The sequence below is a fragment of the Nerophis ophidion genome, linkage group LG17 (assembly GCF_033978795.1).
Source record: "Nerophis ophidion isolate RoL-2023_Sa linkage group LG17, RoL_Noph_v1.0, whole genome shotgun sequence".
NCBI lineage: Eukaryota > Metazoa > Chordata > Actinopteri > Syngnathiformes > Syngnathidae > Nerophis > Nerophis ophidion.
Window position 1 is genome coordinate 35,777,470 of NC_084627.1, and position 19,471 is coordinate 35,796,940.

The 19,471-nt window shown below is 39.3% G+C and overlaps 2 protein-coding genes across 7 annotated transcripts in view; both read left to right on the forward strand.

Annotated features, from left to right (window-relative positions):
* Positions 1 to 3,669, forward strand: part of chd1 (chromodomain helicase DNA binding protein 1) — a 60,246-nt gene extending 56,577 nt beyond the window's left edge. For all 3 annotated transcript variants that reach the window (XM_061876846.1, XM_061876847.1, XM_061876849.1), the window contains exon 36: positions 2,358 to 3,669. In XM_061876846.1, coding sequence (XP_061732830.1) covers positions 2,358 to 2,604 — 247 coding nt within the window. In that variant the 3' untranslated portion in view covers positions 2,605 to 3,669. The remainder of the gene's footprint in view (positions 1 to 2,357) is intronic.
* Positions 3,670 to 10,553: 6,884 nt separating this feature from the next.
* The window catches only part of ythdc2 (YTH domain containing 2), a 54,953-nt gene continuing 46,035 nt past the window's right edge, over positions 10,554 to 19,471 (forward strand). For 2 of the 4 annotated variants that reach the window (XM_061876850.1, XM_061876853.1), the window contains exons 1-4: positions 10,554 to 10,682; positions 10,987 to 11,057; positions 17,226 to 17,391; positions 17,465 to 17,555. In XM_061876850.1, coding sequence (XP_061732834.1) covers positions 17,232 to 17,391; positions 17,465 to 17,555 — 251 coding nt within the window. In that variant the 5' untranslated portion in view covers positions 10,554 to 10,682; positions 10,987 to 11,057; positions 17,226 to 17,231. Of the gene's footprint in view, positions 10,683 to 10,986; positions 11,058 to 13,114; positions 13,249 to 17,225; positions 17,392 to 17,464; positions 17,556 to 19,471 lie in introns of all 4 variants that reach the window. The other 2 variants (XM_061876852.1, XM_061876851.1) reach the window with 2 other exon arrangements.

A 19,471-nucleotide genomic window follows, 5' to 3' on the forward strand; every position in this document is an offset into this window, starting at 1 on the left:
ATGCAATTAACTATTTACACGGATATAATAAACATATTCCTCATTACTGTAGGGTTGTTTATCGTTGTACTGTAATTGTAAGGTAAATAATCATCAAATAAATACACAAACAAATATTAAATGGACTAATTTTTGTAACCTTGATAAATATTGAACATCTTAACCTCTTCAGGCCCAAGCTGTTTGTTCACATGCTTTTTTTATTTCTCTTTGCTATTTTTGCTTATTGGACCCTAATTAGAATAAAACTAAAAATCATATTTTGATATGATGTACTTAGTCCATAAGTACACAAATGTGTATTTCATGTGTAGTGACATGCTAATTTTTATTTCTACACATTTAAACAGTCAGCTGGAAAAAATCTGATCTCCAAAAAATCTGATTTGGGCCACTTTGGCCTGCAGTGTAAACGTAGTCTATGAGAGACGAGAACACACGTCTTTTTTTTTCACGATTTTAAAGATGATCTAAAACGCTTGAAAGATGCAGCTAATGGAAGTCACCGTTCAAAGCCCTCTAAAACTATTTCAAAACCCTCCAGCAACGTTTTATATACACAGGGCAAGTCTCTATATATTGCAGTAACAGACATGTTTATATTATGTTCAATATTTACCGTATTTTAAGAATTTCAATCGTTTTCGGGACTGATTTTTTTCCGTATATTGATTTCTGTTTACATAGCAGCGCATGTCTGACTTCTGGCAACAAGTGTGTTCCTACTTCCGCAATCAAACACGAGTGATTTTTCTAATCATGGCAGACTTGGTAACAGACGACTATTTTTGGACAAATGCTTTACAACCTTATACTTGTAAAGCTAAAATATACTGCTGCTTATAGAAGTGAGCACGAAGGAAGAGTATCAATCAATCAATCAATGTTTACTTATATAGCCCTAAATCACTAGTGTCTCAAAGGGCTGTACAAGCCACAGCGACATCCCCACAGTAAGAGTAAGACGTTGGAGCAGACAGAAGCCGGGAGAGGGTGAAAAAATAAAATTAAATCTAAGCCTGGGCCCCTGAAGAGGGGTCCAGACTGAGTCCAAGGAAAATAAATCTTATAGCCACAGCCCACATAAGCATGTGTGTAAGAGGGAAAAATAGAAGGACAGTAAATACATTAAAAGAGCAGAGCTGATACAACCAGCCACTTCTAAACACAGCCACAAAAGTAAAACAACAAAAAAATAAAAAAAAACATATACACTGTGGCGGTCTCTGCGGTGTTCCACGCCATCGTCTGCAGGGGTAGGGGGAGCATGGCCAGAGACAGGAGCAGACCCAACAAAGCAACCAAGAGAGCCAACTCCACCCTCGGCCGCCAACCAACTCTCTGCAATTGTCCAGTCCGCATGGATGAGCGAGGATACGTCCACAAGACACTGTGAAGCTTGTCCGTCCCGGTGCTCAGCGCCAGCTCAGCAGTCCTGTCTCTTCATTCGCATCTCCTCCAGTCTCCCCAAATGGACTCTGGTGTGGCAGAGACACAGCAGCTGGTCTCCATGGCCAAAAGGCTTGTCTCTCATAATGATTGTGAAGGATAGGCAAAATTCCAAAGAAAAGTCCATTTCCCTTTTAAAATTGCTGTTTTTGGCCCGCAGCCCATTGGCACATTTTCACGCTGGGCACGTACTGTACATAATGCGTTAGAAAACTTGCATTAGCAATGACTTCTGCACTAATAAAAAGCTAGCCATTGTAACATTAAAAGTAACGGAAGTGACTCTTTTAAAGTAAAATGATGTGACGATCTGTCACTGTCGTCCGGGTTCCATGGACCACCAAGCACAGACATGACTGCAAGCAGTTTGTGACTTGGTTTATTTTTCAATAGTACTTAGTCTCTGGTCGGCTCGCTTTTCGGCTCCTTCCTCTTCCACTGCTCGCTTTTCCGGTCGCTTTTCAGCCTCCCGCGTCGTCGTCTGTCCCTCGCTCTCTGTTGATTTTGCACTGCATGTGCTCGCGGCTCTCCAGCTCCTTCTGCCCCGTCGTTCTCGGCTGCCGCCCTTTTATTTATTGAGAGGGAATTACACAATTGTGCACAGCCGGGCGATCCACGCACCTGGCTTTTATTACGGCGTTGATCCCAGCGCGCCTCGCCGCCGGCCACGTCTCCTCGCCACAATCTCAGGGTCGGCCCCAGGCATGCCCCGCCTCGCCGTCGGTCTGCCAGCCACGCCTCCCCACAAATGACTTAACATATTAATTATCCATGTCTATGTGGAGATTTTTAACATGTAGCACCAAATCTGTTTTGGTCAAATGTTATCAATAGCGGACCACCACGCACAAAATAATGTAAGGCACACATCATGGTTGTGTTGCTAATTGTGTGTTTGTGTGTTGCAGGCATTACAGTGACGGCAAGCAAAGGAAGCTGGAGGAAGTGCGCTCCAGCAGAGACCAACGGCCAGACTTAAAGGACTTTCTCCACTCGGACCAGCGCTCGTCCTACCGCTACCACTCGGACTGGCAGACGGAGCAGAGGGCGTCGGCCAGCGGGCCGCGCTCTCCCCGAGACCAGCGCTCCCCTTATGACTATTCTTCGGATCACAAGAGCACGCCAGAGCAGATCTGGAGCAGCCGCAAAACATAACGGCCGCTGGCGTCTGCCGCTGGCAGCCTTGAACTCTCCAACACAGCCGATGCCTTACAGGACGCTGTATAAGCACTCATTCTGGACAGCCTGGGAGACAAACGCTACGCAGCGTGGACAAAGAATCAGAGCCTATTTTTGTATTTAAGAAAGCTGCATGCAGCACACTTTTTTGTTATTTTTATATGAAAACGTTCTCTTTTTTTTTTCTTTTTCTTTTTTTTTTTTACCTCCGGTCACAACAGACCCCGAGCACTGCCTCATATTCCATCAAATCAAGACACTGGATGTTTGCTCACGTGGATCATACAATGTGATTTTTACCTTATTTAAGTGTTATGGGGTAGAAGCGTCACTTGTCATCACCGTCATGTTCAGAGCTGACCTTCAATCCAGTCTGGGCTCAGGCTGACCACCTGAAGTACCTCATTTTCACCATTTCTCATTCCTTTGCTTCCCCCATCACCACCTGATCATTATTATTTAAGAATGACACATAGTATGTGTAAAAAAAATGACTGCATTTGATGTTTCTTGTATTTCCCTTGGATGACAACTTTGTAAATGGATGTAAAATAGTAAATGGGTGGTCCTTTTCCTCAGGCTTTTTTAGATTGATTAAGATTCTACTTTTCTCCATCAACTCAGGCTTTTGTTGTTCTTTTCTGTACGATAGTTCTTTCATGACGATGCTTTCAGAATGTGACTTTTTGCTAAAGGGAAACTTCTTACTATTTTTGCTTTTAGTGCTTATGCTTGAAAGTCGGTCAAGCTGCAAGAACTGACTTATAAAATCAGTCTAAAAAGTCCTGCTAGAACTTTGACTTGTGTTTTCCTCAGATGTTTTGAGTGTAGGCAATAATGATAATAATGTCAATCTTCTATGCAGCCAAGTATATTTGTGGTGAAGCACCCACCTGAATGAAGTCACTGTTACGGTTCACACTGTTGTGTTGTACATACCTTTCCTATATATTTCACGAGAGTGCATGGATTTTTATCAGCTGTTTTTATATAGTTGTTAATGAAGCCATTAAAATCAATCACTGTACTCACTTGGAACAACTATTTCCATGTGTTTCAATGTCTGTTACATGCAAATCAGTTTTTATTGGCAACTCCAAAAATATACAACTAAACAAGGAACGAGCAAAGAGTTGTTAAATAAGGAAACACACTTTTAGGGTTAGTACTGTACTAATATCCATTTTATTCTAAGGGCATTCAATTGATCGCAGCTGGACTGTCCAGTTTGTCTTAGAAGATCTTCCGCCTCTCATCTGAGCAACCTTTATCAGTTCTTGCTCACAGACTTAATTCGTCAGATCTCATGAGTAATTAGATCTGACCAAGCTAAGTCTATGATCGATTTAATTCCCTGAGAATACCATGACCTGGCATCCATCCATTTCCCACTGCTTTTATGGTTTGTGGAAGCAACAGCTTAAATATGAAAAGGCCAGACTTCTGGTTTCTGGCCATCTCCTCCAGTTCCACCTCTAGGTTTTCACAGGCCAGCTGTAAGACATAATTCCGAGTTAAAGACGGAGATCCTCGACCTATGTCCTGAAATACCTGTAGAAAAGCTTGCTCCCAACCCAAAGGTTGCAAACTCAGTCTTATCCCAGATGCTTTACAGTGTGAGGTTTACACTGATTTGTGACCTGACCCAGTAAACACTAAAGGTCACAGATTGATGAGGCCATCGTGACCGCATCAGCTGCAAATAGCAGAGACCATACCTCTAAACCGGACTTGTGCTCTGCTTGTTGTGCTGTTGGTGCCACAAACCTGTACTTCTGGAGGACCTGCACATAGGACACTGTTACGCCCTTTCAAGTCCACAAAGTATAGCTCATTTCAACACTAACAGACTATTAGTAATGTAACTAGGGAGTAGCAGAAATAAAATATGTAGAACTAATAATTGAAGGCTGATGAGTGAACCTGCTTTGCTAGCAGGAGATCGGAACTCTCATTTCTTTAAGACCAGTGGAAGCAGTAAAGTCTAGTACAGGGGTAGGAAATCTGTAGCTCTTTCGATGAAGGCATCTGGCTCTCAGATAAATCTTGATCATCTCAATAATTCCACTGGTAATCACAGTGTTAAAAATAATGTTCAAAATATAAAACGTTCTCATGCATTTTAATCCATCCGTTTTTTACCACAACTGTTCAAGAAGTTGAATTAATGGTAAGAAGTATTTTATTATTGATTAGCTTTAGATTAACAATGATATTAAAAATAATAAGAGACTTATTATACTCTAAAAATGTTGGTCCTACTTAAAAATGCACACATTTAGTTGTATTCAGTGTTAAAAAGCATTATATGGCTGTCACGGAAATATATTTTAAAATATTTGGCTTTCATGGCTCTCTCAGCCAAAAGGGATCCTGACCCCTGGTCTAGTAAAACAGTTCTCACGAAATATTTGGCATTAAACAAACAAATTTCCCTAAGAGCTAGTGGAGGTGGGAGGTGAGGGGAGCAGTGAGCAGCAGCGGTGGCTGCGCTTGGTTATCATTTTGGTGATTTAACCCCAATTACAACCCTTTGATGCTGAGTGCCAGCCGGGGAGATAGTGGGTCCCATTTTTATCGTCTGTGGTATGACTCGACCGGGGATTGAACTCACGACCTACCAATGTCAGGGCGGACACTCTAACCACAAGGCCACTGAGCAGGTTTTATTAGGTATGGGAGGTGGCGAGTTGTCCAGGGTGTACCCCGCCTACCGCCCGAATGCAGCTGAGATAGGCTCCAGCGACCCCAAATAGGGACAAGTGGAAGAAAATGGATGGAACAGTAATGACTAATAACTATATGCTAATCAATATTTTGCTTATTATTTTCATAGCCCAAGTCCATTTTCCAAGTGGAAAACTGGTACCCTAAACCGTTAATTTGACACCTCAACCTGTTTGCATCTTATGTAAGTTGGGTTTTGGGCAACTTCTACTCAGTGTTGAGACATGTCAACCAAGACAATTCAACGTTAACAGCTTAAAGAAGTGGTTCTTAACCTGGGTTAGGGGTTCGGCGGAGTCTCCGCCACGGAGGTAGACACATCCGACTTATTGCGTAAATAAAAACTTCTCCCTGTCAGCGTATTATGGATACCCCCAAACAATGTTCCCTCTAATTTTCTATCTGATCTGCAGGTTTTTTGATTAATTGATTGAAACTTTTACTAGCATATTGCAAAGGAAGAGAGTACATTACATGAAATAGTACAGTTTACACGGTTCAGTACATATTCCGTACAATTGACCACTAAATGGTAACACCCGAATAAGTTTTCAAGTGGATCAACTCATGGTAATGTGTGTAAGGTGTGTAATTTTTGTGTTTGTTTTGTTCTTTGAACAAGGTGATGTTCATGCTTGGTTCATTCTGTGCACAAGTAAAAAAAAAAAACATGACTTTTTCTTGAATTTGAAAAAAAAAACATTTTATTTTTCACTAAAGTATTGTTCGGTGAATGCGCATATGAAACTGGTGGGGTTCGGTACCTCCAACAAGGTTAACAACCACTGGCTTAAAGAATTCAGAGTGGAAGCCGTCCACATCTCTCCGAGCCTTGAACGTGTTTTCACTACCTCAGCCACAGTGATGGACATGTCTGCTTTTGTAACCTAAGACTCTTCCACAGAAGGCATGTCAGTGAGGTTAAGACCTTCAAACCCCAGATTATATCGGTGTGGAGAGGTCTTTTGGATGACTTCCGAAACTTTTTTGAAGCCAACAGACTGAAAATTGTGCTCCATATTCTCGCCAAACTCCTTCTACATCAAGGTTTTGTTTTAACTACTACCAAGCCACGTTCGGCTTGGTCTGCCGGTACCCATCAGCTGCTTCAGGTGTTAAACAAGTCATTCACGCTCTGTTAGACTCCTTCTTACAGAGGAGACTACTGTTGTAACTCAACTAATCCAATGAATCAATAGGTGGTGATCAGTTGAGGGCTCAGCCCCTCTCTTTACCCGTGGGTGCAAAACATGCCGATGCAGGTCTGATGATACGACTACAAAGTCGATCATAGATCTGCAGCTTAGGGTTTCCTGGTGCCAAGTGTACTTAGATTCTAATTGCATCGTCGGTGTAGGCTTCATTCCTCTCTTTGCATATGCACTGCGGCAAATAGACAAAACATAAGAGAACAAAAGTCTGCACCCCGTGGAGTCACAGGCCCTGCATCATCCTTAGATCTCCTGGCCATGCTCCAGGTTTCTCTGCACCTACCAGTGTTGTATATTTGATGGTCATGTGATGGTTGATGAGCCAAGGAGATGCCAAGAGGAATCATTCAACAAAAAGCTTTATTTTGTTTCAGCGAGCCTCGGACTAGAGCTGCAGCTCTAGGAGAAAAAGTGTGCCAAATCTCTTCATTCTGCTGTCCTGTAGGAACACTGTGTTTAAATACCATTTCTTGTAGACCCCGCATCTCCTTGTGGGTCTAATCTTGATGCTGGACAATCTGGCCTGTTTATCTTTCCTTACCATTATTCCTATGATTAGTTTAAGTCGGGTGAACTCCGGCCCCTATCCTCCGTCCCTATCTGTGGACCCTGTACCAGGTGTTGTCTTTAATGTCTTTAATCTTCCTCCTAAACCTTACACCTACATTGTCAGGTTCAAACATCGATGACATACAAACCCTGTTTCCATATGAGTTGGGAAATTGTGTTACATGTAAATATAAACAGAATACAATGATTTGCAAATCCTTTTCAACCCATATTCAGTTGAATGCACTACAGAGACAAAATATTTGATGTTCAAACTCATAAACTTTTTTTTTTTTTTTGCAAATAATTAACTTAGAATTTCATGGCTGCAACACGTGCCAAAGTAGTTGGGAAAGGGCATGTTCACCACAGTGTTACATCACCTTTACTTTTAACAACACTCAATAAACGTTTGGGAACTGAGGAAACTAATTGTTGAAGCTTTGAAAGTGGAATTTTTTCCCATTCTTGTTTTATGTATAGCTTCAGTCGTTCAACAGTCCGGGTCTCCGCTGTCGCATTTTACGCTTCATAATGCGCCACACATTTTTGATGGGAGACAGGTCTGGACTGCAGGTGGGCCAGGAAAGTACCCGCACTCTTTTACTACGAAGCCACGCTGTTGTAATAGGTGGCTTGGCATTGTTTTGCTGAAATAAGCAGGGGCGTCCATGATAACGTTGCTTGGATGGCAACATATGTTGCTCCAAAACCTGTATGTACCATTCAGCATTAATGGTGCCTTCACAAATCTTTAAGTTACCCATACCTTGGGCACTAATACAACCCCATACCATCACAGATGCTGGCTTTTGAACTTTGCGCCTATAGCAATCTGGATGGTTATTTTCCTCTTTGTTCCGGAGAACACCACGTCCACAGTTTCAAAATATAATTTGAAATGTGGACTCGTCAGACCACAACACTTTTCCACATTGCATCAGTCCATCTTAGATGAGCTCGGGCCCAGCGAAGCCGGCGGGATTCCTGGGTGTTGTTGATACATGGCTTTCGCTTTGCATAGTAGAGTTTTAACTTGCACTAACAGATGTAGCGACCAACTGTAGTTTCTGACAGTGGTTTTATGAAATGTTCCTGAGCCCATGTGGTGATATCCTTTACCTACTGATGTCGGTTTTTGATGCAGTACCGCCTGAGGGATCAAAGGTCCGTAACATATTTGCTTACGTGCAGTGATTTCTCCAGATTCTCTGATCCTTTTGATGATTTTACGGACCGTAGATGGTAAAATCCCTAAATTCCTTGCAATAGCTCGTTGAGAAATGTTGTTCTAAAACTGTTCGACAATTTGCTTACAAATTGGTGACCCTCGCCCCATCCTTGTTTGTGAATTACTTAGCATTTCATGGAAGCTGTTTTTATACCCAATCATGGCACCCACCTGTTCCCAATTAGCCTGCACACCTGTGGGATTTTCCATATAAGTGTTTGATGAGCATTCCTCAACTTTATCAGTATTTATTGCCACCTTTCCCAACTTCTTTGTCACGTGTTGCTGGCATCAAATTCTAAAGTTAATAATTATTTGCAAAAAAAAAAAGTTAATCAGTTTGAACATCAAATATGTTGTCTTTGTAGCATATTCAACTGAATATGGGTTGAAAATTATTTGCAAATATTTTATTTCCGTTTATATTTACGTCTAACACAATTTCCCAACTCATATGGAAACGGGCTTTGTATATATAGTTATACAGTTATATATATATATATATATATATATATATATATATATATATATATATATATATATATATATATATATATGAATTGATTAACGTGGACCCCGATTTAAACAAGTTGAAAAACTTATTGGGGTGTGACCATTTAGTGGTCAATTGTATGGAATATGTACTATACTGTGCAATCTACAAACAAAAGTTTCAATCAATCAATCAAAAATATATAGTTCCATCCATCCATCCATTTAACACCGCTTATTCCCTTTGGGGCGCGGGGGGCGCTGCGCTGGTGCCTATCTCAGCTACAGGCGTCGTACACCCTGGACAAGTCTCCACCTTATCACAGGGCCAAATATATATATATATATATATATATATATATACATATATATATATATATTAGGGGTGTGGGAAAAAATCTATTTGAATACGAATCAAATCGAATACTTTGTGCAATTCAGAATCGATTCTCATTTTTAAAAAATCGATTTTATTTTGTTATTATTATTATTTTTATTTTAATTTTTTTTAATCAATTCAACAAACCATTACACAGCAATACCATAACAATGCAATCCAATTCCAAAACCAAACCTGACCCAGCAACACTCAGAACTGCAATAAACAGAGCAATTGAAAGGAGACACAAATTGAGAGGAGACACAAACACAAACACGACACAGAACAAACCAAAATTAGTGAAACAAAAATGAATATTATCAACAACAGTATCAATATTAATTATAATTTCAGCACAGCAGTGATTAAAAATCCCTCATTGACATTATCATTAGACATTCATAAAAAAAAATAAAAAAAAGATCAATAGTGTCACAGTGGCTTACACTTGAATCGCATCTCATAAGCTTGACAACACACTGTGTCCAATATTTTCACAAAGATAAAATAAGTCATATTTTTGGTTAGTTTAATAGTTAAAACTAATTTACATTATTGTAATCAGTTGATAAAACATTGTCCTTTACAATTATAAAAGCTTTTTTTTTTTAAATCTACTACTCTGCTTGCATGTCAGCAGACTGGGGTAGATCCTGCTGAAATCCTATGTATTGAATGAATACAGAGTCGTTTTGAATCGGAAAAATATCGTTTTTTGAATCGAGAATCGCGTTGAATCAAAAAATGTAAATATTATCGAATCGCGACCCAAGAATCGATATTGAATCGAATCGTTGGACACCCAAAGATTCGCAGCACTAATATATATATATATATATATATATATATATATATATATATATATATATATACTGTATAGATATGTGTGTATGTATGTATGTATACATAATTAGATGGATGTACGGGCCTCCAGACACATTTATTTCTCAGAATTTTGCCCCCCAAGTTACAATAAATGCCCAGGTCTCTTATAGGGACTGCCTGTATATTTGTTATTGTTGACAAAAGAAGAAACCTGAAACTGTTTCTATTACTACTTATACTGTTTTGTATTGTTTCGATATCAATATTGAATATTATATTTCATAATTTAGTTAATTGATAACGAAATACATAGTTTCCCAAGTAATTAATAAATGTGTTCTTTTTTTTTTAAACAACATTTATTTAATGATGAATGAATACTTTTTGTGAAGTTTTTATTTTTTTATTTTTTATTTTTACATACAATGAATGGTAGAAAAATGGATGAATGGATGGAATGTACAGTATTAGAGCTAATATTTATTTGACCCCCATAAGTCCTCCTGACACTACCACAACCTCCAAGCCAGCAGGGGGCAACCATATACCTCACAGTCAGTACCGCCATTATTATGAAGAAGAAGTCGAGGACGAAGAAGAAGTGAAGGAAAAGGCGAAAGGAGAAGAAATTAAATGTCAGGTGATGATTTAGTAGCGTTCTAAATGTTTATACCTTGTACGAAACACAGTTTTAAATAAATATGGTTTAAGCCGAATATACTAGCGAGTTAGCAAATTGACTGTGTTCTTAAGGATGACGGTAAAATGTGTGGAGACTATTAATAAAACTCCAATTTAAGCTAAAGCCTCACGTCGTCAATAATTCCCGCTTATGTATGAGTTAAACTTCTTCTATAAAGCATATTTATTAAATAATCGGAATGGACAACAGAATGTTAGATCACAAACTCCACGAGTATAATGTGTTTTCTTGTCGTTTTTAGGTGGTGTGTTGGCTAATAGCACTTTGACCTTCATTTGGAAAATTACTGTAGTAGAACTCTATTAAAAACAGGTAAGACACATAAGGAATACAATATCATTTAAGAATGGTGCATTTCTTATTGTAACCCTTTGAAGTAGGACTGGGCGATATGGCTTTTTTATTAATATCTCGATAATTTTTGGCCATGTCACGATACACCATATTGTAGCGTCCAGAAGAAGTGCACGCAAAGCCTGACGCTCTTTTTTAAACTTTTATTGAGCAACCTATCTAACACAGCTCAACTTATCTTGTTCCCTTCACATCTATCCTCATTTCTCATTTCCGCAACAACAACGCTTCCTCCTTCTTCACCAATCGCCTTCAGGCATGCAACGTTCACAACAATAGGAATTCTGAATATCACTCAAGTACACAACATCACATCAGCAGGTCGTTACACTATCCCCCCCTTTCAAAGTCCCCCGTCCCCGAGGGGTTACAACAAAATCTCTCAAGTGGGCTGGTCGCCGCCTCAGCCTCCGGGGTCTTGTGTTCCCCCTTTCTGGGGAGGAAGTCACAGGAAGGGTTACATCCTGTGAAGGCCAGGACGAGGTCCCCGTAACGGAAGAACAAGACTCTCTAGTCCCTGGGCTAAGGCCCATTGTCCCCGGTAACGCCACTCCGAGTCCTGCAGGAGTTCCCGTGCTAACCGGTCGCGGTGCAGGACAACTTTTCTGCCATGGGGTGGGAGTTGGACCCGCTACACAACTTCGCTGAGTCTTTCCAACACTCTACAAGGGCCCATCCGGTCACTGTCCAGCTTCGGGCATCTCCCCTTTTTCCGTTGGGGGTTGTACACCCACACCAACTCTTCAGCGGTAAAATGTCGCCCTTGTTCGTGCACGTCGTAATTCCTAATTTCTCATTTCCGCAACAACAACGCTTCCTCCTTCTTCACCAATCACCTTCAGGCATGCAACATTCGCAACAATAGGAATTCTGAATATCACTCCTCAAGAACACAACATCACATCAGCAGGTCGTTACAATATATATGTCGATATTTTGCCTAAGCCTTGAATGAACACTTGATGCATATAATCACAGAAGTATGATTCTATGTGTCTACATTAAAACATTTTTGTTCATACTGCATAAATATATGCTACTTTTTAAATTCAATTTACCCAAAATCTATTTCTTAAACAGTTATTAAGCAGTGACACAAATGGTTAAAGGCCTACTGAAATGAGATTTTGTTATTTAAAGGGGATAGCAGGTCCATTCTATGTGGCAAACTTGATCATTTCGCGATATTGCCATATTTTTTCTGAAAGGATTTAGTAGAGAACATCGATGATAAAGTTCACAACTTTTGGTCGCTAATAAAAGAGACTTGCCTGTACCGGTGTGACGCCAAATTTGTGCCCAGCGAAATAAGTGCTCAGGTGGGGTGTGCACATGCGCGCACCTGCGCAAACCAGTGCGCAGTGACCAGCCGGGCAGTTTTTTGGCAGGGCGGCGTCATTGTCAAACCAACGTGTGTTTACTGATCTTACTTGTTTCATCCTGCCGTTTCTCCATATTTAATTGCCTAAGACAATATATATATATATATCACAGTAACTTTGGTATGATGCGTTTTTTCTTTTAGCTAACAATATCAGCAAATCCAAGTTTAAGTAATGAGTATACCTCGTATGCACTCTCACTGAGGCCACTGGGGCAATTATTTGGCAAGCCGTCCCATACACACTGTATACAATAGGGTGGGCATATATTTGGCACTTACGGCGCTAAATATATGCCCCGACACGCTTGGACACTTATTTCGCCGCGAGCACTTATTTCGCTTGACACCGGAAGGAGCAGACGATGTGCGTGTGACGTTACGAGTTGTAGGGCTCCTCACATCCTCACATTGTTTATAATCATAGCCACCGGCAGCAAGAGCGATTCGGACCGAGAAAGAGATGATTTCCCCATTAATGTGAGCAAGGATGAAAGATTTGTGGATGAGGAAAGTTAGAGTGAAGCACTAGAAAGAAAAAAAAGTCAAATGCAGTGGGAGTGATTCAGATGTTATTAGACACATTTACTAGGATAATTATGGAAAATCCCTTATCTGCTTATTGTGTTAATAGTGTTTTAGTGATATTATAAAGTCATACCTGAAATTCGGAGGGCTGCGGTGACCGCCAGTGTCTCTGAGAGAAGCCAATGGAGGAGCCAAGATGACAGCTGGTGCAGGAGGACGCTAACTCCGCACAAGTCTCCGGTAAGAGCCAACTTAATATCACAATTTTCTCATCCAAAAACTTCCGGGTTGACATGTGGTAGAGAAACATGTTCGCTAAAGCTTCACAACAAACAAAGAAACACCGGCTGTGTTTTGGTTGCTAAAGGCAGCTGAAATCCACCGCTTTCCACCAACAGCATTGTTTTTTATAGTCTCCATTATTAATTGAACAAATTGCAAAAGATTCAGCAACACAGATGTCCAAAATACTGTGTATTTATGCGATGAAAAGAGACAACTTTTAGCCGTAAGTAGTGCTGGGCTAAAAATGTCCGCTCAACCAATAACGTCACAAACACGCGTCATCATACACGTCATCATTCCGCGACGTTTTCAACAAGAAACTCTGCGGGAAATTTAAAATTGTAGTTTAGTAAACTAAAAAGGCCGTATTGGCATGTGTTGCAATGTTAATATTTCATCATTGATATATAAATCAGACTGCATGGTCGGTAGTAGTGGGTTTCAGTAGGCCTTTAAATATCCATTCATCTATCCATTTCCTACCGCTTGTCCCTTATGGGTTCGTGGGGGTACTGGAGCCTATCTCAGCTGCATTCAGGCGGAAGGCGGGTACACCCTGGACAAGCCGCCACCTCATCGCAGGGCCATCACAGATAGACAGCCAACATTCACAACAATACGACGGTCCTGAGTTCAATCCTGGGCTCAGGATCTTTTTGTGTGGAGTTTCCCGTGACTGCGTGGGTTCCCTCCGGGTATTTCGGCTTCCTCCCACCTCCAAAGACATGCACCTGGGGATAGGTTGATTGGCAACACTAAATTGGCCCTTGTATAATACATTAATAACCTTATATAAAGCATTTAACAAATTATTGCCGCCTAATCTACAACTTTTTTTTATAACGAGTGCAGGCTCATAACTTGAGAGACTTTGGATATTTTTGTCATTGCCGAGAGCTCAAACCACTCGTAAAAGTTTTTGTGTCTGTATGCTGAGTAAAACTCTGGAACAAACTGCACTTACAACACAAGCGATGCCAAACTGTTAATCGATTTAAACTATTATACAAACATCGGGTCTGGTTCAAATATAGGGATGAGGTCCTTTAATTTGACCTGCTGTTGTACTCCGTCTCAAAGTGTTATCATGTGCTCAATGTTTCCTTACCATTATTGCCATGTTGTCTATTGCCATGTTGTCTATTACCATTGTTGGCATATTCATTATTCCTACACTGTTGATACAAATTATTATTACAGTGTAATAATTATTGTTGCCTGTGGTAATGCCACTATGATACAACATTTGTATTATAACCCTAAAACAAAGTAACAGTGAAAGTCATGTGAATAATCACTGAATGGAGAACTGGGGGTGGGATTAAATAAGTTATCTTCTTCCCACTCCCTTTCAGGCAAAACTGGACAATCATGCATTACATACTATACTTTTGCACTGTATTAATTTATATTATTATGTGTTGTCAACTTTGTACTTTTGTTAATCATTATTTTTTTATGTCATTGCCTGAAATAAATAAATGGAAAAAAAAGCAGTGGCACAAACATTCATGTCATTTCAAAACAGAAAGTGCAAGATTGTCAGAGACATGTTAAAGCAAGCTATGACTGCACTTTGGTGCATGATGTCACTAAGATGACATATCAAAACAACACTAAATTAAGTGCACTTTTTGTACAGAAGGCCACTACAATGTTTTAAAACAAATAAAGGGCACTTTTGTGCATGATGTCAGACAAGATATATAAAAAACTTTCAAATAAAAATTAGCTGCACAATAGGAAATCAAATTGTGTATGTCCTTAACCAATTTTAATTATGCAAATGATTAATCCAAATTTCAAAATGTGTATCATTTTGGATCTCTTACAAAGATAGATTGATCTATATTCAGAGGAATATAACACAAAGGTGTCCAGATATTTATTACCATTGATTGATTGAAACTTTTATTAGTAGATTGCACAGTACAGTACATATTCCGTACAATTGACCACTTAATGGTAACACCTGAATAAGTTTTTCAACTTGTTTAAGTCGGGGTTTACGTTAATCAATTCATGGTATAAAAGACAAACCTGTCTACATCAGAAAGTAAACTGATGTCACTTAAACCATTCATGAGCAAAGTGAACATTTATTTATTTATCAACAAAAAAACTCTAAACTTTTCGAAATTCAAATGGGAAAAAAATAAACATTTAAACACTCAAATAAAATATGGCTATTAGGTAGGGCTCGGTGATATATCGAATAAACTCGATATATCGAGGGTTTGTCACTGTGCGATATAGAGAATGACTACATCGTGATATTCGAGTATACCTTCTCACGCAGTTGCTTTTAACATTACACTGCATGCGTTTCTCACTCTTTCTTGTCGCTCCTTCTCACAGAGACATACAGTAAAACAAGTGCACCTTCTTACATACGTCAAATACTGTCGCGTCATACGCCCTCGTTGATCAGAGAGGTAGCAGCATGGGTAACATTAGCTGTGATGATAGCGGAGAGATGCGAGTGGTAATACGAGAGAAAGAAGGTGCGAATCTGGTAACAAATGAAGGAAGAATTAATTCGTAAGAAAAACATCGTCTGGCGGTGGTTAGGCTTCAAGCGGGAAGATGTCGAACAAGTATGCGGCAAAAGCGTTGTTACAAAAAGTAGCGCCTACTGCTAATTTGTAGCATCCTTTGAAAAGTCACCCGCTAGAGAAAGAAGAAAGTTTGAAACTCTGCATGTCAACATCTCTTGTCGGTGCCATACGACAAAATTCCAAAGCAACCATTTCCAGATCAACACCGTATGAAAAAATTAGTCAACAACAGATGGAGATAACGTCCACAGTAACCTACCACGTAGCGAAGGACATACATTATTTGATGTCCTAATATGCAGCTGATTTTTATTTGACAGTTATTGAAATATCTTGTGTGACATCATGCACAAAAGTACACTTTATTTGTTTTAAACTATTGTAGTGGCGTTCTGTACAACATGTGCACTTTAATTTAGTGTTGTTATGATATGTCATCTTAGGGACATCATGCACAAAAGTGCAGTAATAGCTTGTTTTAAAATGTCTCTGACAATCTTGCACTTTCTGTTTTGAAATTACGTGAATGTTTGTGCCACTGCTTAATAACTGTTTAATAAATACAGTTTTGGTACATTGATTTAGTTGTGATTTCCGTCTCTGCATGAAAGTTTGAAATGAGCATATATTAATGCAGTATAAACAAGAATGTTTTAATGTAGACATGTAGGATCATCATACTGCTGTGATTATAAGCATCAAGTGTTCATTCAAGGCTATGGAAAAATATGGAGATATATAGCGTGTATCGTGACATGGCTTAAAAATATTGAGATATTAATAAAAGGCCATATCGCCCAGCCCTACTCTTAAGAATACAGAATAATATTTAATGTATTTTCTGCCAATACATTATATTGCGTGACAATTTATTATACATGTTTTTAAATATGTTATGAGCACATATAAAAATACCACAATAATAATAATAATGATGACCGTGAAAATTTTGGTCACAATAAGTGGGATATGAACTTTTCATATTGTTAAATCCCTAACTGAGAGGTTATAGAACACTGCTGTTCTTTTTTTAATATATAGTTTATTCTTGGCAGCTGATGCTGCAAATTGAATTTTGTGCAAAAAGATGTTGAAGCACAGAGATCTTAAATACTTCACACTTTGAAACACTCCTAAATAAAGTAGTGAATTTAAAAGTACATCACTTCAGTTTCTTACAGTTTTATTGTGGTATCAAGAGTCAAGGAAAGGTATAGATATCAGAATCAAATAATGCATTGTGAGAACCCTGGTGTAACTGTTGAGGAGTGCATTTCATTCAACTAAGCTATGCATGTTTGTGTTTGGGGAAACTAATATTTTGTGAACACAAGAACCATGTTGTGCGTGCACTAATTTGATGTTGTATTGCAGTGCACCATGCCAAATTATGGTGTAGCCCCACAACACCCAGGCAAGAGTCTGGAAAAGCCTCATCGTTCTTCCGTCTCGAGTCGCTTCAAAGAAATTCACATCGGTGAAGAAGTCAAAATATCCATCAACCTCTCCCTCGAGAGGTTTCGTTACAGTGAGCAGAAAGGTATACATGAGGGATCGCGTTTGAACATAAAACAGGTGTGTGGTAAAATGTATTATTTTCTGTGAACTGACAGAGATGCAGTTTCCCTCCTCGTTTTCGTCAACGGAGAGGGCTTTCATTCATCGTAAAGCACAGAATCTGGGTTACATTTCAAAAAGCAAAGGGTAAGTAAGCCTCACCCTTACTTTAAGTGTTAAGCTTTAAAGCTTACTGTGTGCTAATAAAGTCAAAAAGGCATTGAGACATGTACACGCATGTACCCCCTAATGTAAAGGTAGGGCAAATACTGATATCTGTATATACCGTATGTACGTGACAGAATTAGGTGTTTGAGGAGCTTTCTTTGTGTGTGGGCTTGTTAGTGTCAGAAGTTGTAAGTCACATAAGTATAGGTGGGTGTTTGCATTAAGGAGAGTATATAAACCTGTGAGCAACGTTTCCTCTAAGGTACGCGCCTGTGCAATTGCACACTGCTCACGCGTCCTCTGCACACAGCAAATCTAGGCCGCGCACAAAATCGAATAAAAAGATGAGCGCATAACAGTGTGCACGTCTGCTGTCGCTCGCATGTGCGCCACTGAATGCTCAAGGAGTTTTGGTGTTTTTTCATCCATATGAAAAATTGGAGGGGAAACTGTCTGTTAGCACGGATAAGGGAGAATCTTGGGTGGCAACCGTGCCACACTATTTGTATTTGTATTTTACTACTAGATTACATCTTGTTTATCATTTTTTTGTCATCTTATAATGCAAAACAATTAAGCGCACTCCAAATTCAGGTCTAACCCAAGCGCGTCATTCAAGAGACAAAAAAACCCCATTATTTTTCCCCCAGCCACCAAAACAGGGAAAGAAGGTCTGTTAAATATTGCACTCTTGAGACTGGTTTATGAGGATATTGACCATGTTGGGGTACAGGTCAGAGAACACGTGGACCTCGGTTGGACTCGTCAACTTTAATGGTGCATGTTTGAGTATACGCAGCTGGACTTTCATTTAATTTGGGTTAGTGTCTGTAATACGCAAGTAAAATACTTTTTCATATTTCTGTTATCAAATTAAACACATATCTATATCTTATGCCTATGGATATGTCTAAAGTATATATGTACTAGAGAAACAATATAATGATCAGAAAACATACAGTCATGGTCAAAAATGTACATACACTTATAAAAAACATAATGTCATCGCTGTCTTGGGTTTCCAATAATTTCTACAACTCTTATGTTTTTTGATAGAGTTTTTGGAGCACATACTTGTTGGTCACAAAAGAAGTTTGGTTCTTTTATTAATTTATTATGGTTTTACTGAAAGTGTGACCAAATCTGCTGGGTCAAAAGTATACATACAGCAATGTTAATATTTGGTTACATGTCCCTTGGCAAGTTTCACTGGAATAAGGCGCTTTTGGTAGCCATCCACAAGCTTCTGGTAAAACACGCTTGAATGTGGACACTGACACCTGTGTTTCAGCAACTTCCAATTCATTGCAGACATGCTTTTTGCTGGTTCTCGGTTCACTCTTTGATCATCCTGACCAATGTTCTCTCAGCAACAGGTGATAGCTTGTGTTTTTCTTCCTGATCGTGGCAGTGACAAAACTGTGCCATGCACTTATGAACAATTGTCTGCACAGTTGCTCTTGGGACCTTAAGCTGCTTTGAAATGGCTCCAAGTGACTTTCCTGACTTGTTCAAGTCAATGATTAGTTTTTTTTAGATCTGTGCTGAGTTCCTTTGACTTCCCCATTGTCATGTTTGTAACCGAGTCTAATGACTGCATCACATGAGCCCTAGAGAAGTCAACATGTTTTGTCAATTATAATCACTCACATGAAGCTAAGAGGCCATGCCATGAAGCTAATTTGATTTGATTGTAACTTTTCTACATCACCAAAATTGATGATGTATGTTGCTGTATGCATACTTTTGACCTAGCAGATTTGGTGACATCTTCAGTAGACTCATAATAAATTCATAAAAGAACCAAACTTCATGAATGCTTTTTGTGACAAAAAAGTATGTGCTCCAGTCACTCTATCACAAAAAAATAAGAGTTGTAGAAATTATTGGAAACT